The sequence below is a fragment of the Phyllobates terribilis genome, unplaced genomic scaffold (assembly GCF_046119375.1).
Source record: "Phyllobates terribilis strain yellow unplaced genomic scaffold, ASM4611937v1 Scaffold_1__5_contigs__length_1240528914, whole genome shotgun sequence".
Taxonomy (NCBI): Eukaryota; Metazoa; Chordata; class Amphibia; order Anura; family Dendrobatidae; genus Phyllobates; species Phyllobates terribilis.
In genome coordinates this window covers 515,886,802-515,911,046 of record NW_027362761.1, presented here as the reverse complement: position 1 = coordinate 515,911,046, position 24,245 = coordinate 515,886,802, and the positions used below count along the sequence as shown (strand labels likewise).

Here is a 24,245-nt window from a genome sequence, read left to right as displayed (position 1 = left end):
TAGTGATCATAGTGATCGCAGACTTATAGTGATCATAGTGATCACAGACGTATATTGATCACAGTGATCTCTGACTTATAGTGATCATAGCAATCGCAGACGTACAGTAATCACAGACCTATAGTGATCATATTGATCGCTGACATATAGTGATCACAGACCTATAGTGATCGCAGACCTATAGTGAGCATAGTGATTGCTGACCTATAGTGATCATAGTGATCACAGACATATAGTGATCATAGTGATCTCTGACTTATAGTGATCATAGCAATCGCAGACGTATAGTAATCACAGACCTATAGTGATCATAGTGATCACTGGCCTATAGTGATCATAGTGATCACAGACCTATAGTGATCGCAGACTTATAGTGATCACAGACGTATATTGATCACAGTGATCTCTGACTTATAGTGATCATAGCAATCACAGACGTACAGTAATCACAGACCTATAGTGATCATATTGATCGCTGACATATAGTGATCACAGACCTATAGTGATCGCAGACTTATAGTGTTCATAGTGATCAGAGACGTATAGTGATCACAGTGATCGTTGACCTATAGTGATCACAGTGATCTCTGACTTATAGTGATCATAGCAATCGCAGACGTACAGTAATCGCAGACCTATAGTGATCACAGTGATCGCTGGCCTATAGTGATCATAGTGATCTCTGATATATAGTGATCACAGACCTATAGTGATCATAGTGATCGCAGACATATAGTGATCGTTGACCTATAGTGATCTCTGACCTATAGTGATCCCTGATCTATAGTGATCTGTGACCTATAGTGACCATAGTGATCTCTGAGCTATAGTGATCATAGCCATCACAGACATATAGTGATCACAGACCTACAGTGAACATAGTGATCGCTGGCCTATAGTGATCATAGTGATCACAGACCTATAGTGATCATAGTGATTGCTGACCTATAGTGATCATAGTGATCGCAGACCTATAGTGATCATAGTGATCGCTGACATATAGTGATCGCAGACCTATAGTGATCATAGTAATCGCAGACTTATAGTGATCTCTGACCTATAGTGATCTGTGACCTAAAGTGATCATAGCAATCACAGACGTATAGTGATCACAGTGATCGCTGGCCTATAATGATCGCAGACCTATAATGATCATGATTGCAGACCTATAGTGATCGTAGACCTATAGTGATCATGATTGCAGACCTATAGGGATCGCAGACCTATAGTGATCATAGTGATCGCAGACCTATAGTGATCACAGACCTGTAATGATTACAGACCTGTAATGATCATTGTGATCTCTGACCTATAATGATCAGTGATCACTTTCCAATAGTGATCAGAGTGATCAATGAGCTACAGTGATGATAGTGATCATTGACTCAGTGAATACGAGTCAGACTCACAGTGATCATAGTGATCGCTGACTATAGAGGTCATACTGCGTTGCAGTTTGTACAGAACAGCTCCATATATCAAGTGAAATAAACAAACCTGTGATTTCTCCACAGATGCATTGTGCTTATCACACATGGGGCTTATTTCCATGCCTCGTTCTCTTTCCCGGTCTCCTTGCCTGAAGAATTCCTCCATGATTCTGTCGGTCCAGTGCCGGTAGAGCTGCAGTGGTTTGGTTGGATTACTCAGATCCGCACAATGCACCATATTCTGCAGGACCTAAAATAGACATAAAAACACCATCAGCTGCTGTGTGATTACACAGGAGGCACAAGTCTTCAGATTCATTCACACTTTGCGTAGCTGTGAACAGTCGTCTACAAGAGTCGTGTTGTGCAGTTTTAGTCTAAAAAACTAAAAAAAATAAGTAAATCGTCCAGTATTATCGTACATGTGGCATCCGATGAATTTTGATTAAGTATCTTAAAACAAAATAAAATACAAATTTCAGACCACTGTCTACATTTACATCGCGGGGACCTACTAGTCAGAAGAGGCGTCAGGGATGCTGGCAAGTAGGAAGAGGTTATCAGGGCACTGGTCTGGCATCCATAGTCTCCAGAGGTGGCCAGTGGACCAGGGGGCTATTGCGCAACTTTAGTAGTCCTACAACATTACCTGTATCCTGTCCGAATAGTTGTCAAGAAGAAGAACTCCCGAACTTGTCACCTTCTTGGTTTCAACCATCGTTTTCAAATCAGCTAGTAGATTCATATGCTTTGACATGTCTGTAGCCAGCACCTTAAAGACAGGATGCAAATCTAGTTACCAAATGGAAGACGGACCTACCGCATACTGGAGCATTATACACAATGGTATCCCAATAAGAAAGTTGCTCAGGTTGGACTCGGAGAAGAATCTGTTTTCCTTGTGCCCCAAGTGACATGCCAAAATTAGTCCTAAAGTCCTCAGGGCAGATACTGAGCTCTATACGCCTGTCAATTCTTAGGACGTCGGCGATGTACCGGTTTTGTCTCACTGCGGCAACCGGAATATAAAATATGCCGGACATGAAAAATGACAGCGACAGGTAACTAGAGAAAGAAGAGGACTCTGCAGAGCATCTCACCACAAGTAGGTCACGGAAATACCAGTGGATCTCGCAGATTGCAAAAATAGCCAAGAAATGTGCGAATCATTCTGGGTTTCCCTTTTTGTTTTAAAATATAGAAAAGTGCACAAACTATTCCCTTCTATACACACACAATTCTACGTTACTGTCCTGCTATAGACAATCCCTTTAAACCTTATACATTTTATGCAAGATAAGCAATTGCAGTGTAAAAGAAATCAGACTCTTTAAATAATATAAATAGTATTGTCTATAAAAAAAAAAGGCTGCGGTAGGAAAACAGGGTTAATTTATGAATTCTGCAGACTTATTGCTAAATCCAGCTCACGTAAGACAAGAAATGTTCTTGAGAAGAAAGAAGAACATATCTCGCCTGTCGCACCTTTCCACAAGACCCAGACTATTTTAGTCACTAAGGGAAAGAGTGAGAATGTAAAATAGAGGCAGACAAGCTACGAGTCCCCGGCCGCTGCGGCTACACAGCCTGTCCCCCAATCTCCTTCCCTCTGGATTTGATTGACAGTTTTGCTTAGACTGAAGCTGACATGTGCACAGCGCCACTCTCTTCTATCGGCATTAGGCTGGGGTCACATGGCCGTCGACTCTCACATGGGACAGAATCGGGCCGATTACGGTAATGTCACTCGGATCAAACTGTGTCAGAGTGTGATCCGATTCTCTCATATGAGAGAATCGTATCACAGGTGTGGAGAAGACAGAGAACTTAAAAGGGGCATTCCTCTCTCCAAAATCCTATCCCAATATGTAGTAGGTGTAATAATAATAATATTAGCAACTACCTCCAATTAGAAATGTAGTTTAGTTTTTCTGATTCGCCATGTCTCATATGAGCGAGCCCTTACAGAAGTATTGCTCACACGCTGGCTTAATGAACACAAAACGGGAGAGATTTGGGAAAGTCTACTGACCGAGCTTGAGCACACAATGTACGCTTGCCAAGATGGATTGAAAATTCACCTTCTCTAATGTGCTGTAGCTATAAAAGGCAACATGGACTCCCTTTAAGATATAGGCCTATGGTCCTGTACTGAATATAGGCGCCCAGTAACTATTAGGACTTGGGACATGGACCCATTATAGCTACTGTGTCAGTGCACATAGCCCATATCCTACGCAGAAAAATTGTAAATGCACAACTTTGGTCCATTTTATGGACCAGAATAATGCATGCAATGAAAAGTGTCGGCTTCGGTGCCTGTCCACAATGCAGACGAGCAGATGGTGCCAGTCATTTCCACCATTTGTGGTTGAGACGGGCCAGATTTTCAAAATGTCCATCTGAACCCGGCCTTACTCTTATTCTATTCATAGCCTGTTATACTTTAGCTGGCTTATTCCAAATTTACTAAAATAAATGAAAGTTTCTATACAAAGATGTTTTATTCGTATCAGCAATAATCATTTTTGCGCTCTAAGGAATGAACAGCAACGGGAACATGTTATTTAATGATCTGTACTCACTATGTCAATGACCATTTTCCGTAATGATTGTCTCTGCTTTTTGGTCAAGTTCTGGAAAATGTCACAGTTCTCTTCTTGTAGCAGCTTGAATCCCACAGCTAGATGGTGGTTCTCCAGAACCGATGAGTCATTGTACATCAAGGCTAATTCGGAGTCTGGAAGAAAATCAAGGATCATCGTTAAAAGACTCAACGGCGGGAACTTGAGAAGCAAAATGCTACGAACTTGTCTGTGATAATTATAGGATATGATTGCCTGATTGCTTCAATTGCAATGAAGCAGCGTGAATCCTCATAAATAAGAACAGGTCTGACGTGATAAATGATAGCTGCGCTGTCATGTGTTTATTACGCTAAGTGAATCAAGGAACAGAAGCTTTAATCACGCAGGTCCAGAAATAATGACCCCTGCCAGTGTCTGACCTCCATGGCGCTAAATGCTTGACAGGAATGCGTCTGGATAGGAAACGAAGCAGCGCCATTCTCCGCATCAATTCGGTTTCTGCAATAAGTCTATCGTACAACAAAGAGCTATTTGTAAAACGTTAGAAAAACAATGAACAGACTTGTTCCCTGGGAAATCAATAAAATCTTCCTGGTGGCCATAATTATCCCACAGAAAAAGTACTACTGAAGTACAGCGATTCCATAACATAGCTGTGCAAACATTTTCCAACTTTTGGCATTTTTATGGCAACTTTTTCAAAAGTGGATGGAAGTGGGAGCAGCTTCGCTCAGCAGGATTTGACTGATTCACAATTATTAAAATTAATTAAAGCCGTCAACGGAATAGGATATAGACTGGCGAAGACAACACAAGTCGTGATTAATTTTACCTCTCGTATCTAGTTATACTAATATGTATTTGGCCAATATCAGTCAGTTCAACTCTACATGGGCAGTAGCGAAATTGGGAATATAGGGGAAACTACCATAATCAGTCACCCCTCCTTTATTGTCTCACCATGCTTTAAAGGGTTATCCGGGACTTTTTTTTTATCCGTATGGGGCTTAACACTATCTTCCTGTTCTGCCCTGCAATGATCTCTCCCGGTTCAGAACTGTCATGGACCGCTCTTGCTGGCAATTCTGCTACTTCCACTGACGGAGCAGTTCCTTCTCTTTCGGAAGGCTCTGTCGACGCAGCAACAATGCTGTTGATGTTGATTGACATCCAGCTCCACAGAAGCGGTCCGTGACCACTCTAAGCTGGCAGAGATCGTTGCAGGGCAGAAGAGGTCAAGTAGTCAGCAGCTATATTCTGATAAGTGCTTAACTCCATAGGGGGAAAAAAAAGCCCCAGATAACCCCTTCAACCTGTGTTTGAGAAGAGGGCTGTCCTATAGAAAATGATTTCTTATAAGAAGATTAGTAATTTACAGCATATCCACATGATATGCAATAAAAGGTCAGATACATGTGGATCCTCGGCTGTTATAGAAGACTATGAAGACAACTGCACCTCTCCACTGACAGAGGCCACAGCACTGGAAAGGACAAGCGGTCAAGTGGCCCACATCTATACGGCACTTAAAGCATATCTGTCTAAGGTGGAAATAATAAAATAAAGCAAGATGTATATAATAACAGATAATAAAATATGATCATTTGACATGGGTATATTAGTTATATATAATATATAATACCAAATAATAGAATTAAAAGTGCATAATAATGTTATGAAAGTATAGTAATTAGCGATGAGCGAATCGATTCTATTTCAATCAAAACTGCAGAATTTTAAAGAATTCGTTGCACAAATTGCACAAAATGGTAGCCACTATTTTACACACTGAAAAAGTTTCCATCACCCATATGAGTCTCACATAACCTTGGGTGTGGCAGGGAGGGCTTCCCTATTATGCTTTGCAGCTATTACATCACATGGTCTAGCACAGCCAATCAGGAGGGACTATCAAATCCTGTATGAAAGCAGCGGCAGGGAGCGCAGCAGCTATTTCAGGGTAATTCTGGATAGTGAGAGGAGGCCCAGCTCACAGCTTAGTCATAGAAATAGGGAAAAAAAGCTAGAAAACACTGAATAAAGTTGTAGGAGAACTCTGTGTTTACAAGATAAGCTCATCTCTAATAATAATACAACTACAAATAAAGTAAATGAACAGTACAACATATAGGAAATTAGCTTTGATTTGCACAGTGAAGAATTGTAGGTTGCAGTGTTTTGGGCATTTTTAACCCAACGTGATGGCTAGACTGGATTTACTTAACCCTGTAAACATCCGGTACCTTGTGTATAAGGCACAGAAAGCACACAACAAACCACGACGTACACATAGTACATAATATGCTGGACTGGCAGCACTCCGCTGACATTTTCTCCCCTCATTTATAAGGTGACTCATCATATTGATCTGTGCACTCTAGGGTATCCCTCTGGTTACCAGGCACGCAGCCAAAATCCAAGAATTATATTTAGCTACGTGGAATACAAAATGCCACAAATATTCACCGCCAGCCAATCTTAAGCCCCAGGGGCACAACGTCATAGCCCAGAGGTCAGCAGGTTGTTATCAAGTAAAGTCCAAGTGTTAAAGGGAATTGATTGAAATTATCCAATCAAGTTTTCATATTAAATATATGTTAAAAAAACAAAAAAGGTGTTTACTTTTGTCATTAATTGTTAAAGTCCTGGAAAACCCCTTTAACAATGTGTAAAAAGACAAAAAAAAATATCAGTTTTTACATTACACATTCACAAAGAGCCAATACTTTATGTTTAGAAGAGATCACTTTTCAGCTATTGCTGCGTACACTGCAGGCAGGGTCAGCCATCGACTTATGTCATCAAAGGATTAACAAGAAAGGTAACACTTCTATTAAATGGAATTTGGCAGCAGGTTTTTCTATGTAATCTGAGAGCACTATGATGTAGGGGCTGAGAAGCTGATTTCAATGATGTGTCATTCACTAGGCTGTGTGTTGCTGTTTCAATAAAATCAGTGTTTTATCAACAGGAGATTATCACTACAGGACTAGGTGTCTGATGCCATGTAGTCCTTCTGCTATGTATAACCCCGCCTCCATCACTGATTGGCAGCTTTCTGTCAAAGTATAGTGTACAAAGAAAGCTGCCAATCAGTGGTGTGGGCGGGGCTAAACAGAGCGAAGCATTCTGAGCTATGCTAAATCTACAGCAGAGAAAGCTGGGATTGTATGATAGTAAGCATACCAGTAAGTGATATATTGCTGGAATCAGGGTCTCAACCCCTATATTATTCTACTTTCAGATTACATAGCAAAAGCCTGATGACAAATTCCCTTTAATAGATAACAGGATCCACCACTGACAATAGATGATGAGCTTCTTCACTACCCACCATCTATGGATAAGACACAAACATTTGCTCTGACTGTTTAATCTTGTGGTCAAGAACACAGAGATCCACATGGAATAGGAGTGAATGTGGGAAATATTGTGTTTTTTTCCTTTGTCTATATAGAATGTTTGTTTTTTGGGGTGTTTTATTTTTTTTTTACTTTTTTTTTTTTAATAGAAAAACACATTTACTTACTTGTGTTGATTAGAAACTGGTTGGACACACCAGGGTGATCAACATCATGTATTGCACTTGCAAAGATTGCAGCAAGAATTTCCAGATCTGTGAAAACAGCCTGAAATAAAAAAACAACATACAAGTCAATACATCAATGTTCTCAATAGCTGAATAAACCAGGGATATAATAACAGCAAAAGATGGAGTTGGTTGGGAAAAATCAATATAAACACACTTCAAAACACTTTTCAATTATAGTCTCTTTTTTTTCTGGGTGGAGTGGGGGGAGGGTGAAAGGAGGGAGGACACAATGGACTCTAAGATCAGGTTCAAAGGGACTTATTGAAAAACAGATTGCAGAGGTGAATGGCAAAGTATACAGCTCTGTGCTCTTAGTCCGTTGAAGATGGGTCCCGTAGCTGCCTTAAAGGGATTTTCCCACAAATAAAGTACATTTTAATTAATAGATCTTGGAATAATAATAACTTCCACAATTGGATGTGTTAAAAAAAATGTTCCTGTACTGAGATAATCTTATAAATGTGCCCCTGCTGTGTACTGTGTAATGGCCGTGTCTGACCGTACAGGGACATGGTCTGATCATACCACATCTCCTGGGCAGGGGAGGAAGCAAAAGAGTATACAGACATTACAGCAAGGGATCACAGCTGATTCTTTTTGTGAGGCAAAACATTTCCCTGCCTGTTTTACTTCAAAGAAAGAAAGAATCAGAATCAGCTGTGATCCCGTGCTGTAATGTCTGTATACTCTTTTGCTTCCTCCCCTGCCCAGGAGCTGTGGTATGATCAGACCATGTCCCTGTACGGTCAGACACAGCCGTTACACAGTACACAGCAGGGGCACATTTATAAGATTATCTCAGCACGGGAACATTTTATTTAAGCACATCCAATTGTAAAACGTATTATTATTCAAATATCTATTGATTCAAATTAATTTTGTTTATGGGAAAACCCCTTTAAACCAGACCAAAAGAGTGTATGCTGTGATTTATTCCACGCAGACCACCAATAGCCTTGCTGGCTATAGGGGGTCTGTAGGCAGTTCATGGCGCACTAAGACAAGACATGGACCGATATACGCTTGTCTGAATGAGCCCTGAAGGGAGGAGTTGATAATGTGTTTTCCTTATACTACTCTATGGCAACGGTTTTCTTTAGACAGATATATAAATAGATGTGTAAACCATGATGCATCACAATTGGCAAAACATGTAGACAAAAATAGTGCTAAAAAATGGACCTTCTTTTTCCCCCAAAGTATTTACCTCCAAAGCAGGGGTCGATAGCAGCACATGAGTAGACTGAGCAACATCCGCTGCATGAATATTATTATGGTAAGCCACGTCAGCGTGATAGTGATCTTCTAGAGTCATTAAGTACGTAACTAAAGTGTCTACTGGTATTTTAAAGGTCTTCAACAGATCTCGTTCCTGTAAGAAAATCCAGAAGAAATATTTTATTACACAGAGAAAAGAAGAAAAAGATGGCTCACCCTGCATCCCTTACACAATTTTTAGTATATTGTACTTTTAAATTATATTTACTAGAATTCACTATATTTTTACAAAAATGTATAAAAGTCTATAAAACACATTACAAATGCATATTCATAAAAACGGCCCAAATTCTAAAAAAAACAAACAAACCATGCAATAAGGATCTGTACCTGAAATATTGTGTGTATGACGACTGTGAGAGGTCGGTTTCCAGAATACTCGGCTACTTTAAAAATGTTAAGGCCCCATTTATTCACATCTTCAAGTTCCTGACAGAATTGAGAATAGACAGGGAGTGATTATCATTTTTGGATTGGCCACAAGATTTAATTCTCGAGCTCCTTTGAGCTGGAGATTCGGTGCACGCAGCCTGGAACATTCTGTGAGTGCCATCATTGCTGAGAGTTCAGAGAACACATGGTGAGTAGGAGGATGTCATGAATTAATTACCACCATGCATTTAAAGGATGTTGTACTGCCAAAAATATTAAAAATGGATAAAAATAGCTATCAAGACGCACATAAAAAAATGTAAGAAGTCCTCAATCAAAAGAAGAGGTAAGGTCTGGTTCTTTCTCCAACACGGAATAGATACAGAGAATTTACTGGCTACTGTGCTTACAGGGTAAAAAAATCACTGCCCTGGTGGTATACCATTTTTAGGGTAACCTAGATATGTGCTGGATGTTTTTAGCAAGGGGACAACCAATTTAATGATTTTTGGTCCTCACTGTAAAATATCTTTCTCATACCCTTCATTGGGGGACACAGGAACCATGAATTAATATGCTGCCACCAGGAGGCTGACACTAAGAATACAACTGAGAAAAGAGCTGACTCTTGCCCATCATCTGACACCTAGTTATTCAGTTGGTATAAAAGCAGTAGGGACAGCAAAATCAAGACCCCCCACCACCCAGACAAGAGGGTGTTGTGTTCCCCAATGAAGGCTACGAGAAAGACATTTTACGGTGAGTACCAAAAATCTTTATTTCTGGTCGCTTCATTGGGGGACACAGGAACAATGGGATGTCCTAAAGCTCTCCCTGGAGTGGGAAAACTAATAATTGGGTGTAGACTGCCCGGGTATAAACTGCTGGGGAGGAGTCAGCTTTTTTTCTAAGATGCATTCTTAGTGTCAGCCTCCAGGTGGCAGCATATTAACTCATGGTTCCTGTGTACCTCAATGAAGCAGCTGAGAAATTAAATGTTCCATATAGGTAGCTTTTTCTGATTTCTGAAAGGCAAAATCATCCTCATACGCAGTCTGTAGCAAATTTGGATTTGGGGTACTGATAAAAAGGTCCACCGGAGCTAGAACACGGTTTTTGGAACCGCCAAAAGACCTGATGGTGGTCTATCCTCCATCTATACAAGCACATGTGCACTCTTAATTGTACTGTAATCTGTGTTGCTATAATTGTACACACAACATATACCATTCATAACATTGTGAATCAGCTTAAAAAAGTAGACCCACGTGGCAAGTTATTTCCTCCAACGTAATCTCCAAAAATTGTGTGTCTATTATTGTGTCAGAGCTAGAAATGAGCACAAGATTTGTGCTACCCAGTTCCAACTTCTAGTCCGGTGTTCTACTGGAACAGAACTTCAATTCTAGGTCCGGCATCCTTAGCGCTTCTGTTGCTTCCTAGGGCCCGTGACGTCATGATGATGTGCGACATGGCTAAGATTAGAGACTAGTTCCAAATTCTAGTCCGGTTATCTACTGGAACCGAACTTCAATTCTAGGTCTGGCATCCTTAACGCTTCTGTGGCTTCCTAGTACCCGTGACGTCATGATGATGTGCGACATGGCTAAGATTAGAGACTAGTTCCAAATTCTAGTCCGGTTGTCTACTGGAACCGAACTTCAATTCTAGGTCCGGCATCCTTGGCACTATAGCTAAGATTAGAGACTAGGCCTCATTTGGTATCATGACATCATGGGGCCAAAGAAGCAACAGAGGTGCCCAGGAGATTGCCGGGTGGAGGATGTGAAGTAGAATAGGACCAAAGCAGAAGTCAGAATGGGGTACTACTAATCTTTTACTCACAGTCTGACCCAATAAGGGTCCTCTGATATTCTGGTAGGATAACAACCATTGAGACTGTAATGGCAGTTATTTCTTGATGTCAGGAAAGGAATTAGCTAAGAAGACTGCTTCAAGGCTAGTATATATTGAGGAAATTAATAATAAAAAGATGAGGATGCATTGAAGTGTACATAAATGGAGAAGTTAATATGTTATCTCACCTTGGCTAGAGATTCTTCGTTTTCACTTTTTACTCCAAACCTTGGAATATTTGAATTAGTCAGACTAGAGCTGTGCATTAGTTTTTTCACCCCGCTAATCTGTGACATGGGCCTCTTCTTCTTTTCCTTTTCTTTCTGGGCCGGTGTTGGCATCTCCACTTCATGTTGTTTATCTACATAAAAACACATACAATTAATATTCCACTGCTACGTCATCTAGTCAAGGTTCAAGCTATGTTCACATTATGTTTGTGATCTACGTTTAGGATGTTCACCGGTAGAGCTTCTAACGCGCATGGAAACAAATCTATATGGTTATAGTAGCACAAAGGAGGCCAAAATTGTGTTTTTTCCATGTTGGGGTATTAAAAAAAAAAAATGCAATGAGACCCTAGGGTGAAGAAAGCCAATATATGGTGTCCATTTAACGCATGTCCGATTGAATAAATGAAACAGGTGTCATACACATGATGTAATCAGAGGAATAGAATACGCTAGAAAGATGTGACATCAATCCAGCTTCAATATCTGTACTCCTACGTCCCAACCTTGAGATTTGGGTGGTTCTGTAGTAAAGGACATTGGATGGATAAGAAGCACTGTTGTAGTTAGTTTTACATTTTTAGTTGGCGAGATAGGATAGTGGCCATGTGAGCATTACTTGGACAGTCCACTGACCTCAGTAGTAACTGTGTAATACTTCATGCCACTTTGTGTTGTGTTCCCTTTTGATATTAGGAATTCCAGATCCAAGATCACATATTATCATCTTATTATTGGGGACCCTTCTAACAAAATAGGCTTGTCCAAGACTCTACGACCCCATTGTAGAACAGTTCAAATTCCACCCCGAAAACTTTGCTATCGGCCTTGATAGAGATCACCGTGCAATTTACCTAAATTTTGATAACTTGATTAGTGAATAGATTGGTTCTGAATGACCATCTTGAGAAGATCAAGCTGTGTGAATATTGTAAAAGGTGGAATTTTTTTAAAAATAATGAACCATGCTGACTGGCTTGCCAAGCTTGACTGCCCCTTATATTGCAGTCTTATGGATTCCCCTTCTTTGTTCCTGCTTCTATTTAGATCTGAAGTCATATTTTTAGACAACATATTGCAATGTAGGTCATCGAGCCCATTGTCTCGGAAATCTCCACTTTATGGTTATAAATTATAACAGTAATGAAACTATGCAGAAAGAACAGTGCATGGAAATAGTCATGTGAAACATAATAATAGGAAACCCCTTAGAATCTGCTGAAATAATTGGGATATAATTCAACATGGGGAAAAGCTTTGATATTTAGTATTTAAGGCAGATGCACACAGTTCAGACAGATCAAAAGGGAAAGTCCTAAATACAAGTGTAAGAGCAAGTCATGCAGATGCACAAACACTCTGTAAGAGCTCACATCTGCTGATACACTCCATGGGATTCCCTAGTGCACCTCCAACAAAAATGATTCAGTCAGGCAGAAGGAGCCCATTAGTTATGCATCCTGCATGGGCAAGATGAAAGACAAGCTTGAATCAAACAAAGCGGTATGAAACTCATTCATACAAACACAATGCTTCTCAATCACAAATGTTCCATCATTGACAAAATCGTTGTGTTGTGAAATCACCTGTGTATGTGGTGCGACATGTCATTCTGTAGTGTTATGTTCTTAATTAATAAAGAGAGCAAGTCACATACAGGAGGCAGCCATTATGTGAACTGAACCTCGAACTCTTAGATCATTGGCCAGAAATTCAATTTTATCCTTGAGTGGATGAGTCTTCTATCCTGACTAGGAGAACTCAATCTTCCTTCACAGTGGTGTGAAAAAAACATTTCCTTGAATTATAGATAATGGGAAGTGTGGTCTAGACAAACAAACTTAATAAGCCCTATAAGGTTATTTGATCTGTCAGTAGGGCCCCTGTCTATCAAGTGAAGTAGTGGCAATTGACTCTTCAGGACTACTGAACTCTCTAATGATTGCAGTAGATAGAGGCTCGTATTTCTGTCCAGCTACTACACTGATGCCTCCACCCTGTGCCAGTCACTACACTGGTTGCCCATCCACTTCAGAATATAATAGAAAACTCATCACACTCACCAACAAAACTCTCCACGGTGCTGCACCGCCTTACCGCTCCTCCCTCGTCTTTGTTTACCACTCTACCTATGTTCTACATCTCAATGAGCTAAAACTAACATCCTCCATTATCCAAACCTCTTGCTCCTATATTTAAGACTTTTCTCATGCAGCATCAGGCTACTATAGGCAATCAGATTAATTCCTAATATAAATCAACAGTACACTAAAAATGCATTTTTTTTCAAGCAGGCTTGTCACACTCACTACTTTTTTTTTTCCTTTCACCTGCCCAAATATATTATTCCTCAGAACCTAAACCCTTCTTCAAACAGTATGCCCCAAACTCTTTCATCCTTAATGCACTTCATACTTGTGCATATGCAGACAATGACTAGGGATAGGGCAATTTTTTTATTTTATTTTATTTCTTTTTTTAAAAGAAGGCTCTACCATTGTACCACACAAGTACCTTTTATGTTCTAGGTAATCTCTATTTTCCCAATGATTGTAAGCTCTTGCAAACTCTGTAATGTCTGATATTGTTTGCACATGTACCCTCACAATTGTGAAGCATTGTTGACACTATATAAAAAATAGATTTTTATTATTATTTTTATATAGGAGGATTAGCTGCAGTCTTATGTAAAACTATAAATAACACAACAAAGGGGAGATTATAGATTGTGACAAAGTCGTCTGTTGGAGGTCAATGAAAAAAGAAAATCACTTTGAATTCTCCTTGAAGGTTTCTGTCACATCCTGAGGGATTTCCAAGCTGATGTTGTACATTGCGGGGGATTCCGCGGATCCCCCACCTCCTTTGTGGATGTTTGGATGCAGAGAATTTCCGCTGCTCAGATGTTGACAGAGTCATATTTATCAAACTCCCTCCTACAGGCAGAGAATGCTAAAGCTTCATTGCACCATTACCTGCCTAAAACAAAAGCAAGCCTGCAATGCAAGAGTGAAAAAAAAAGTATACTCACAAAAATGTACAATAATTTAAAAAAAACGGATAGTTTTCATGGGCAGATATGATCTATTGTAATTACTTTTTACAAATTTTTGCAGTGCATGTATAGAAACCTTTTCTGCTTTATTGCTCCATCATTCATGTTACATATGAGCAACAAAATTTCAGACTATTTTCAGAGGTGAAGAGGTTAATTTGTAATGCTGACGCACCGTGTCCTGGATATATACCGCTCGGCACAGCAACCCATATGTACATCAATGAATAGGGAATTACAGGGAAGTCAATAAGCAGGAAAATACAAAAAACACATGAGCACTAAAGCCAAATTCACTCTGTATATCACATAAGTCACCCTCATGTAACAGGCTGATACCTTTATAAAAAGAAGCTCACCACCACGCAGAGGAATGCAACACATCCTACTTACTGGTATCCTTGAGTAATCGTAAAAGTAGAAATAAATGTCGCTTATGGCACTGTAAGGAAAGGTAAAAAATGTAATCTATATTGAATAACTATCTGAATAAAATTCATTAAAAAAAAATATGGGGAATAGAAAAAAAACAACACACAACGCGTTTCGGACTCCTAGTCATTTCCAATGAGTAAGAACTACTAGGTGTGCAAAACGCATATGGATGTCATGTGTCTTTTTTTATTCCTTGTGGATTTTTTTATTGAGATAGTTATTCAATAAAGATTACAATTTTTACCTTTTTCTACGATGCCGTTTAGCAAAATTTTTTCCACTGATAGCTTAATACCAGATGAAGGCTTCATGTTACCCTTTCAGGACTATAAGGGTATTGGGAAATGTAAAAGGAAGCAGGGATGGAATGCCAAAACTCTGTTTCTCTTACCTAAAAAGGTGTTTGAAATATATTCTGAAACTTGGTTGCCCGACCGGCTCATCTCTGATAGATGGGTGAGCTCTCGATTGAGCATTCTCTTGAACTGGAAGAAAAAAATATAGGCATAGAAGTGAGTACACATGTAGCAAGATTTATATAAACATATATAGAAATATTCATGTATACATCTACTGCAATAAGATGCATCACTTTAAGAGGGCAAATTGTGTCAAAATTTTAAGAACGGCTCACGCGATATTATAGATTTGAGGAAACTTCCTCAACATTTTCAACTCTTCTTTCTTCATTTTCCTAACTCATGTCTTGAGTTCTTTCCACCAATACCTATCACTAAAGACTTCAGCCATCGGTTAGAAATGTAGACCTTTTACACTCTCAACCACGGTTAACTTTGCTTCTTCCAATATTTATCACACACATTGATAACCAAGTATCCTACATATTAGCACTGAGTTTGTCATAATCACAATATGAAGTGATCTGTGTTTTTCTATCCCGTAGGATCACACATGGTGACCTTGGTCTATATCCTAGAGAACCAGTTGACCAATGTGCCGTGACGTTTGTAATCGCTTTCTACATTTTTTGTTTTCTCTTAACGTCTATGAAAGTATTTGTTGTCGGGTGACCAGAAGTGTCAGATTGGTTTCTGTAAAGGCCTATATGGTCCCTGAAGTCTATAGAAGCCCGGAGTCACCCAAGTGTATAAAAATAGGTCCGATGTTGATCCAGAAAAGTAGGATGAGTGTCTTTCGAGTACAGTTTTTCTCACCTAACATCCGTATGACAAGCAAATGCAATGCGTTTTTAACATCAGCTTTTACATACATAATTCTCTATGTCATTTAAAGCTAGTTTACAAACTAATAAAGCAATCTTATATACAGATATATAGATAGAATAAATAGATGTCCTGTAGATATTTAATGTCACAAGCCCCCTACATATAATAAACTAGCACCGTTTAGTGCCTTTCATGTGGCATTTAATAGGTGATTTAACCTATTAAATCAATAACTGATTTAAAAAAAATGGCATGGAACCCCCCCCCTATTTTTAATAACCAGCGAAGGCTAAGCAGATAGATGCATGCTGATATCAATAGGCTGGGAAGTTTCATGGCTATTGGCCCCTTCCCAGAATAATAACATCAGCCCCCAGCTGTCTGATTTCCCTCAGCTGGTTATTAAAAAAAGTGGGGATCCCATGCCATTTTTTTCATTTATTTATTTTTAGCTAAATATATGTACAATAAACTACACACACACTGCACTAATTTCTCACGGACACATTTCAATCTATTCTATCTAAATATCTAGTCTATTCTGACGGTTCGGGTGGTGAATTTACTGTACTTGGCTGATGAAATGTCGGGTTTCTGTCGAGATGGGTGTCTAAAAATCGGACGGCCCATGATTTTTTTTCTCACACCCATTGACTTGCGTTTGCGAATGCGCTACGATTCTTGCAGACAATCGCAGCATGCTGTGATTTTTTTCTCAGTCCAATCTGAGCTGAGCAAAAGCTCGCAGATGAGCATTGACTCATGGTATAACATTGGTCCAAGTGCAATGCAATGTTTTTTCGCATTGCACTCGTCCGATTTATACGGCAGTGTGAGCATCCCCTAAGGTACGATATACATCAACTTAATGGCCTCTGCTTAGTGTATCCACTTGGAAAAGCTCTATCCGTGGGGGGCCACAAGCCCAAAGACTAAATAATGCACTTTATTCCCCATTGAGCCAGTATAGGTTGGTATATCAAACATAGAAAAATGCAACAGCATTGTAGGCAACAATTCACACAAAATTATTCAATAAAAAATGTATAACACGTGGTATAAAAGTGGAGCCTATGGGTGAAGGACACCACACCATGGCCTCCATCAAAACCCTTCATCCATAACTTAATACATACAACAAAGCATAAGACTAATTTGAGAGCTTATGACAACTGTAACAACTGAGAAAGGAATATGGCGTCTGAGGGAGGTGTAGACTCATCTCATGTTGTGATATAAGACTGGTTTCTGCCTCTACACTTGAGTGATAAGTGACAGGATAGATAAACAACATGATCCATTCTTGACTCTTGAAGATACCCAGTCTCTGCTCCACTACGGTCCTATGTGACACCTTCTCTGACTACACAGCTACGTATCTTCTAACTAAACATCCACGACACCAACACCAAAGAAGCACCAATGGGCAATACATAAAAAATAAATATGTCATAAAAATGTAATAAAAACATACTCATTGCAAAAAAGTTGAATCAATAGATTTCTGAGTGAGGATTACCGCATATGTTAAAAGGATTTTACTTTAGGTCCCTAAGAGCAAGGTTCTGCCAATTAATATTCAACGTTCACCTCTCTAGCTGGCTAATCCCCACATTATGTCGCCAAAATCCCTAACGCACCTCGCTCTAGGTGGGAAAGGAGAGGAAGTAATTAGCCTGCCAGCTGCGATATTGATTACTTCCATTGTACCTTCTGCTTCACTGAATAAGGACTGTAGGTTTTACATTAGGGATTGTCACGTTAACGATAATTATGTCAACTGCTCCGCTGCTAATAGATTGCTCCATTTGAGTATATATTAGACGATATTCACCAACCCATGAGAACGACCCAACTTAGCTGAGTGGTGGATCATCGTATAATCAGATGCGGTCATCTTCAAAATTAATAACAAGTGCAATGATGGGATACTCTCCAAATTTAAGGCCAGCCATAACTGCTCATACATAGGAACACGTAGATGTAAAAGGGAACCCTGTGGAGAACCTTCTGGCTCTAATGATCAACACCCACAATGGGGGGTAATTTGCGAACACTTTGTTAGTTGTGTTTCAGTCCTAAATTGCAGTGCGCTGGACTAAGGCCCTGTTCACATTGTGTTTCTGTAGTGCGTGTTCGAGGGGTTTCATCAGAATCCTTCTAAAAGTGGGGTTCAGATGAACTGCCAAAGGGGTCATGAAACACAGTTCATTTTAGCTCCGCTTTCATTGTGTTATTTCTCTGGACGCTCTCAGTTTGTTCATCCAGGCTCAGAAATGTAGCAGACTAAAAACGGGATTCATACTGAACCCCTGGACACACTACAGAAATGCAGTGTGAAGAAGACTTACTAAAACGCACCAAATTTATTTGATGCTGCTCGCCTCTTACAAAAATGGAAGTATTTGTTGGGCTTCATAAACTGAAATTTACCTCTGCTATTACCAGGCTTAGATTTCAGCCATCATTTCTGCCCACTTTGTAGAAAAGTGGTAGCAGAGGCATAAAATATAAAAAAAAGTGTGCCAAATTTAGATTTTTTTCCCTGCAATTAATAGCAAAGTCTTCAATAAGTTTAAACTAAACAAAATCAGTCTCCTTCCCCCTCTGGCAGCAGATAATATACTCCCTTTTTATTTCCCCTGTAGAGGAGTATGACTTTTCTCAGTTAATTCTGTCATGACAAAGCCTTGAATGTCTGGGCTCTTGAGAGTACTGGGGAACATGGCTGGGGTCATATTATGCTCAGCCAGGTGGTGGTGATGAGTACCATTTAGCTGCCTTTCCAAAGGCTGAGAGACCTTTTTAAATGGGCTCCTGTGTGTAATGGTTATGTTTAGGGCAGGGACGTCACACTCAAACACACAGAGGGCCAAAATGAACAACTTGGACAATTTGCGGGCCAACCAGTATACAGTATAATGGTCCCCACATAGTCCTCCATACAGAATAATGGGCCCCACACAATCCTCCATACAGAATAATGGGCCCCACACAGTCCTCCATACAGTACAATGGGCCCCACACAGTCCTCCATACAGTACAATGGGCCCCACACAGTCCTCCATACAGTACAATGGGCCCCACACAGTCCTCCATACAGTACAATGGGCCCCACACAGTCCTCCATACAGTACAATGGGCCCCACACAGTCCTCCATACAGTACAATGGGCCCCACACAGTCCCCCATACAGAATAATGGGCCCCATAGAGTTCCCCATACAGTACATTGGGCCCCACACAGTCCTCCATACAGAATAATGGGCCCCACATTGTCCTCCATACAGAATAATGGCCCCACATAGTCCTCCATACAGAATAATGGCCCCACATAGTCCTCCATACAGAATAATGGGCCCCACATAGTCCTCCATACAGAATAATGGCCGCACATAGCCCTCCATACAGAATAAGGGGTGCCACATAGTCCTCCATACAGTATAATGGGCCCCACATAGTCCTCCATACAGAATAATAGGCCCCACATAGTCCTCCATACAGAATAATGGGCCCCACATAGTCCTCCATACAGAATAATGACCCCACATAGTCCTCCATACAGTATAATGGGCACCACATAGTCCTCCATACAAAATAATGGGCCCTACATAATCCTCCATACAGAATAATGGCCCTACAGAATAATAGGCCCCACATAGGGGTGATAGTCCTGGTGTCGCGGGCCAAATAAAACCACCCTGCAGGCCAGATTTGGCCCACGGCCTGGAGTTTGAAACGTATGGTTTAGGGGGATGATTGTTAATATGTGGACATGGGTTTTGAACATCATCTGAGGGGTGGGCAGAAAGCGGTTTCTATTGTCAGCTCTTCGGTGAATAAGGAATCATTATGCAGAGAGCAGGTTGTGGGTAGAATGACTGAGCGTGTGCGACCACCTGCACGTAGCACAGTAGGTGGATGTGCACTTAGTTATACACTCTGAACACTAGGTGGCGCCATGCTATATTAGTAAATGTCACAACATGTTTTTGTGAAAATATTCCTTTTTTATTATGTGTACTATGATGTCAGAGGGGTAATGATAGATAATACTATATAGTAGCAATTACAAGACAAAATGGAGTATAAATGTATGTGTGAGAGACGCAGATATAAAACCTTAGCCAACGAATGCATACCATGTACCATTTTTTTCTACCTATAGCCACAGTGCCGATGAATATACATTCTGTATACTGGGTTGCAGATTATATCATGGTGCTGTCGTACAAGGGGCTGAAGATTAGATGCCGTAACCTGCTACGATCTAATACTCAGCATTACGCAACTAAACATCTACGTGATTCAACCCAAATCCCTTGTTAACACAGATATAGCAGAGCTGAATTTGTCCTTTTCTGTTTGTGCATGGAATTTCAATATATGAAGTGGAGAACATGATAAATGCTACATGGCTGTGCTCCGTTCAGTAAGTCCAGATATGGCGGGACTTCACTGCATTCAGCGGGTGTATTACAAATAACACCTAACAATGACATCCAGGGATTCCTTATAATGGTTTATGAACACACACTAAATGGTATGGTCCAGGGATGCACTGCATGCTGGGGGTAGATTATCTGCTGCCAGAGGGGGAAGGAGACTGATTTTGTTTAATTACTAATAATGCACGGTACAAGTGAGGACTGAGTTCATTTAGTGTTTACGTACTGTGCATATAGGTCACATATTGTAGTGACATCTAGTACAGGTACAATGCAGGCCGACGCTGTATTCTGTAGATACAAATGGTGCATGGCTCTTCTTCATCTGTCAGTATGTACGGTGCATTGAATTCAGTGGGCACATATTATGCATGGGACGACTGCATTCTCTGTCTGCCAGTACAGATACATGCATACTTCATGCCTACATTACAGTCGCCTGTAGTCAGTGATGGCAGATTATGGTGGCACAGTTTTCGGATGATGTAACGCGCACTGCTGAGTAATCATCCATTAAACCTCTCCGTACAGACGCACACCTCTTGGTCACCTCTGGTGCATTGCATATACATGGCATTATATCGCTTTTCTGCATATTCAGATAAATACGACAGTCGCAATGCTGCAGGGTACAATGGGTTAACGCCATTATATCCACTGCATAATAAGGAGAACTAAAGCCTGCGGCCAGCATGAATCTGCGCTATGGCTGCCCTCGCACAAAGAGGATGCCTTTCAGTCATCATCGCGGCTCATTAGTCACAATGGCACAGTGATTCCCGGCGCACGTACATTATAGCGGTATCCATCCATCCATCCAAACAATGGCCCTGGCGTTAATATACAATCATGTCAAGTGTGACAAGAAGTGGTTACAGGGTAACAGGCGGCGTATCTCCTGCCATATGTAATTGCAGGCTCTCATCTGCTGACCCTGGGCTGAATGGGTATAATAAGGTGAGTGAGGATGATGAACACCCGCGGAGGGGAAGCTCACACCATAGCTTTATGGTAGAGATGCTGACATTGTCTTGTTGTGAGTGCACGGTGCAGACATGATCCACCGGGCTATAGGCTCTGACGACACGTATATACACCTCGTACTCATGGATACATAAGAGATCGCTTCTCTTTTTACAGATCAACCATTTTCCATCACAAGACAAGCCAGGCAAATGATGGCATTTGCAACCCGACCGATAGCTAAAGAGCCCTAAGGGGCTTTGTACAGATACAATAGCGGAGCCCTGATTAGTATGCAGCCGTCACATCCCAGCAAACAAGCAGGTATAATGCACTTCATTAGCAGGCTGCCGGTCATTGCACCTATATACTATGTACAACCACATAGATCACGCTGGGATATAACTCACAGGTGGTAATTATAACCAGGATTAGTCCCCCATCCGTCACGAAAGGTTTCTAAGAATAGGTCGGATCAATATGTGATAATTGCATCCAAAATAATTGGTTTAGATTGGAAAGGTGTGTGTGGGGGGTATATTACTTCTCCAGTCCATGGTCAATATCTAAGGGCTGGAGAGAGGCCACAGCAGAGGCAGCGCTATCCTATGTATGTAAACAATCCATGGCCACCACCGCGGAGGAGTAGTAGTCGTGATAAGGTCATTCATTGCAGGGGGCAGGGTGGACTACAGAAACACAGCGCCAAGGCGCCATTTTTTAATACATAGAAGTCATCAGAAATGTCACCCCGGATCAAGCAGATCATTTACCTTGATGTAGCCCCAGGATACAGACAGCAAATAATTGGCTTCAGGCATTTTGAATGAGATTTTTGCCGTATACCCAAAATAGAAAAATGTTAGTTTCAGACTTCCGCCTGGTCACTTTGTGCCGGACTCGGCTTTAGGTGCACCGGCTGCATTGTGACTCCCATCTAGCAGCGTTCAGGTTGTAGGAATACCATTTGTAGAAATCCAGAGGGCTGTGATGGTCCAGGACCAGCAAGAATACAGCTACAGAGCAGGAGGAATCCAGGGAGCCGGGGATCCGCATGTTTCCTGATGAATAATAGATGCCAGGATGCTCGGCTACCGAGGAGGTGCTCTGTGCCCACAGCACAAAACAGGGACCTTCAAGGAAAGCCAGGAACAGTTCCTGGATGAGCCGCCCAGAAATCTCCTACAAAGCCAATTGAGCTCCTGGTAAAGGCAGAACAGATGGCTTTATGGATGCAGCTTTCTGATTGGCCACGGATGCTAAGTCTCCTTGGAGCAGCACTTCTCTCTCTCCAACTCTTGTAAATGACATTTAATGGAGTCCCTGTAGCACCAGCTATCCAGACAAGATTAATTAGTGCACTATTTCCCCTTCTCCTTTTGTGCTTTCTAAATTGCCTGCCGTTGACGGGAACATGACACGCTCAGATATTTGCAAGGAATTAGCACAGGTTTTACATAGAATATATCTGAGGAAGGACAAGGGGGGGGGGAACTCTCCTGAGGAAAAATCAGGAAACGAAGGAACTGAAGAAAAGTACAGATGAGTTTGTCACTACAGGAAAAATAAGGGTCGGATGATAGCTGATGTTTTGCCCAAAAACTGAAGGTGACAACACTACTGCCAGGCTGGAGCCATACGGGAAGTTAGAGCGAAAGCCAAAAAGAAGGAAAAGTAGAAGCCAGAGACTGGTTGTCTATTCTCCGCAAAATAGTCACCCCTACAAAGTCATCTCGGAGTATTAATGGTAAAAATGACCAAGTGGGCTCTGCTACATATGCAGTGTCATACTTCGAGGACACATTATTCTGCTGGAACGTCTACACTTAAGATTTATAACTCACTGGTCTAGACGTCAAAAAGAGACTATTTATATATAACAGGTCAAAAGACAATCTCAATTGCTCACTTTTATCAGCATCATAAATGACCAAAATATAAAGCCTTGTTCACATATCGAATTTTTTATGCCTTTTTTTCTGCATGAAAAAGGTAAGAAAACCAGAAAACAGCAGTGGAAGGTTTTGGGGTTTTTTTACACTGAAAAAGTATGTGCACAGGACATGTGTTTCAGGCGGATTCTGCCCATGTACCCATGATAGTCCACGGGGTTATTCACATATCTGTGGGGTTTTTTATGGCTGGCAAAGAAAGGGGATAAGTACGTTTTTGATGTTAGTCAATGATCAAAGTCTGTGTGTGTAGAAAGCTCGGACATCACACTGACCAAACACTAATGAAAATTTAAAACACTAATGGAAATCTGACCTTTTTTTTTTTTTTTTTACCGTCTGAATGAGGTCTAACAAATATAAAAGACAGCGTTATAATGATAGATATTTACGAGATATGTTTGGCAAAATAAATTTAAAAAAATTGCAGCCTTTTGATTGGACAGTGCCTGTTTTTTAGCATTTTCCTTCACGAGATTCTTTAAAGAAGTGTCATGTACAACTCCAATTTAAAAAAAAAAGTTGGGACGCTGTGTAAAGCGTAAAAAAAAACAAAAATGATATGGAAATCTAGTAGAAAGTTAAAAATGTTTCCATTTCATTCGAAAAAATCAACTCACTTAGAAATTGATGGCAGCAACACATCTCAAAACAGTTGGGACAAAGAGTTAATAAAAGGCTGGAATAGGAAGATATACTAATGAAAAACAGCCGGAGGGTTAGTGTCCATCCAGGTCACATGACTGTATATAAAAAGAGCATGTTAGATAGGCAGAGTCTCTTCGAAGCAAAGATGGTCAGAAGTTCAAGCTGTCAACAATGGCATCTAAAATTATGGAGCAATTTCAGAAATATGTTC

The 24,245-nt window shown here is 40.6% G+C and overlaps 1 protein-coding gene across 8 annotated transcripts in view; it reads right to left on the bottom strand.

Annotated features, from left to right (window-relative positions):
- Positions 1-24,245, bottom strand: part of PDE4D (phosphodiesterase 4D) — a 1,744,955-nt gene that overhangs the window by 4,471 nt on the left and 1,716,239 nt on the right. For 7 of the 8 annotated variants that reach the window (XM_073680269.1, XM_073680271.1, XM_073680272.1 and 4 more), the window contains 8 exons: positions 15,229-15,322; positions 11,306-11,478; positions 9,219-9,317; positions 8,818-8,982; positions 7,548-7,647; positions 4,016-4,170; positions 2,080-2,202; positions 1,498-1,680 (listed from right to left, as the gene is read on the bottom strand). In XM_073680269.1, the coding sequence (XP_073536370.1) occupies positions 1,498-1,680; positions 2,080-2,202; positions 4,016-4,170; positions 7,548-7,647; positions 8,818-8,982; positions 9,219-9,317; positions 11,306-11,478; positions 15,229-15,322 (1,092 nt within the window). Of the gene's footprint in view, positions 1-1,497; positions 1,681-2,079; positions 2,203-4,015; positions 4,171-7,547; positions 7,648-8,817; positions 8,983-9,218; positions 9,318-11,305; positions 11,479-15,228; positions 15,323-22,207; positions 22,645-24,245 lie in introns of those variants that run through there. The other variant, XM_073680276.1, reaches the window with a different exon arrangement.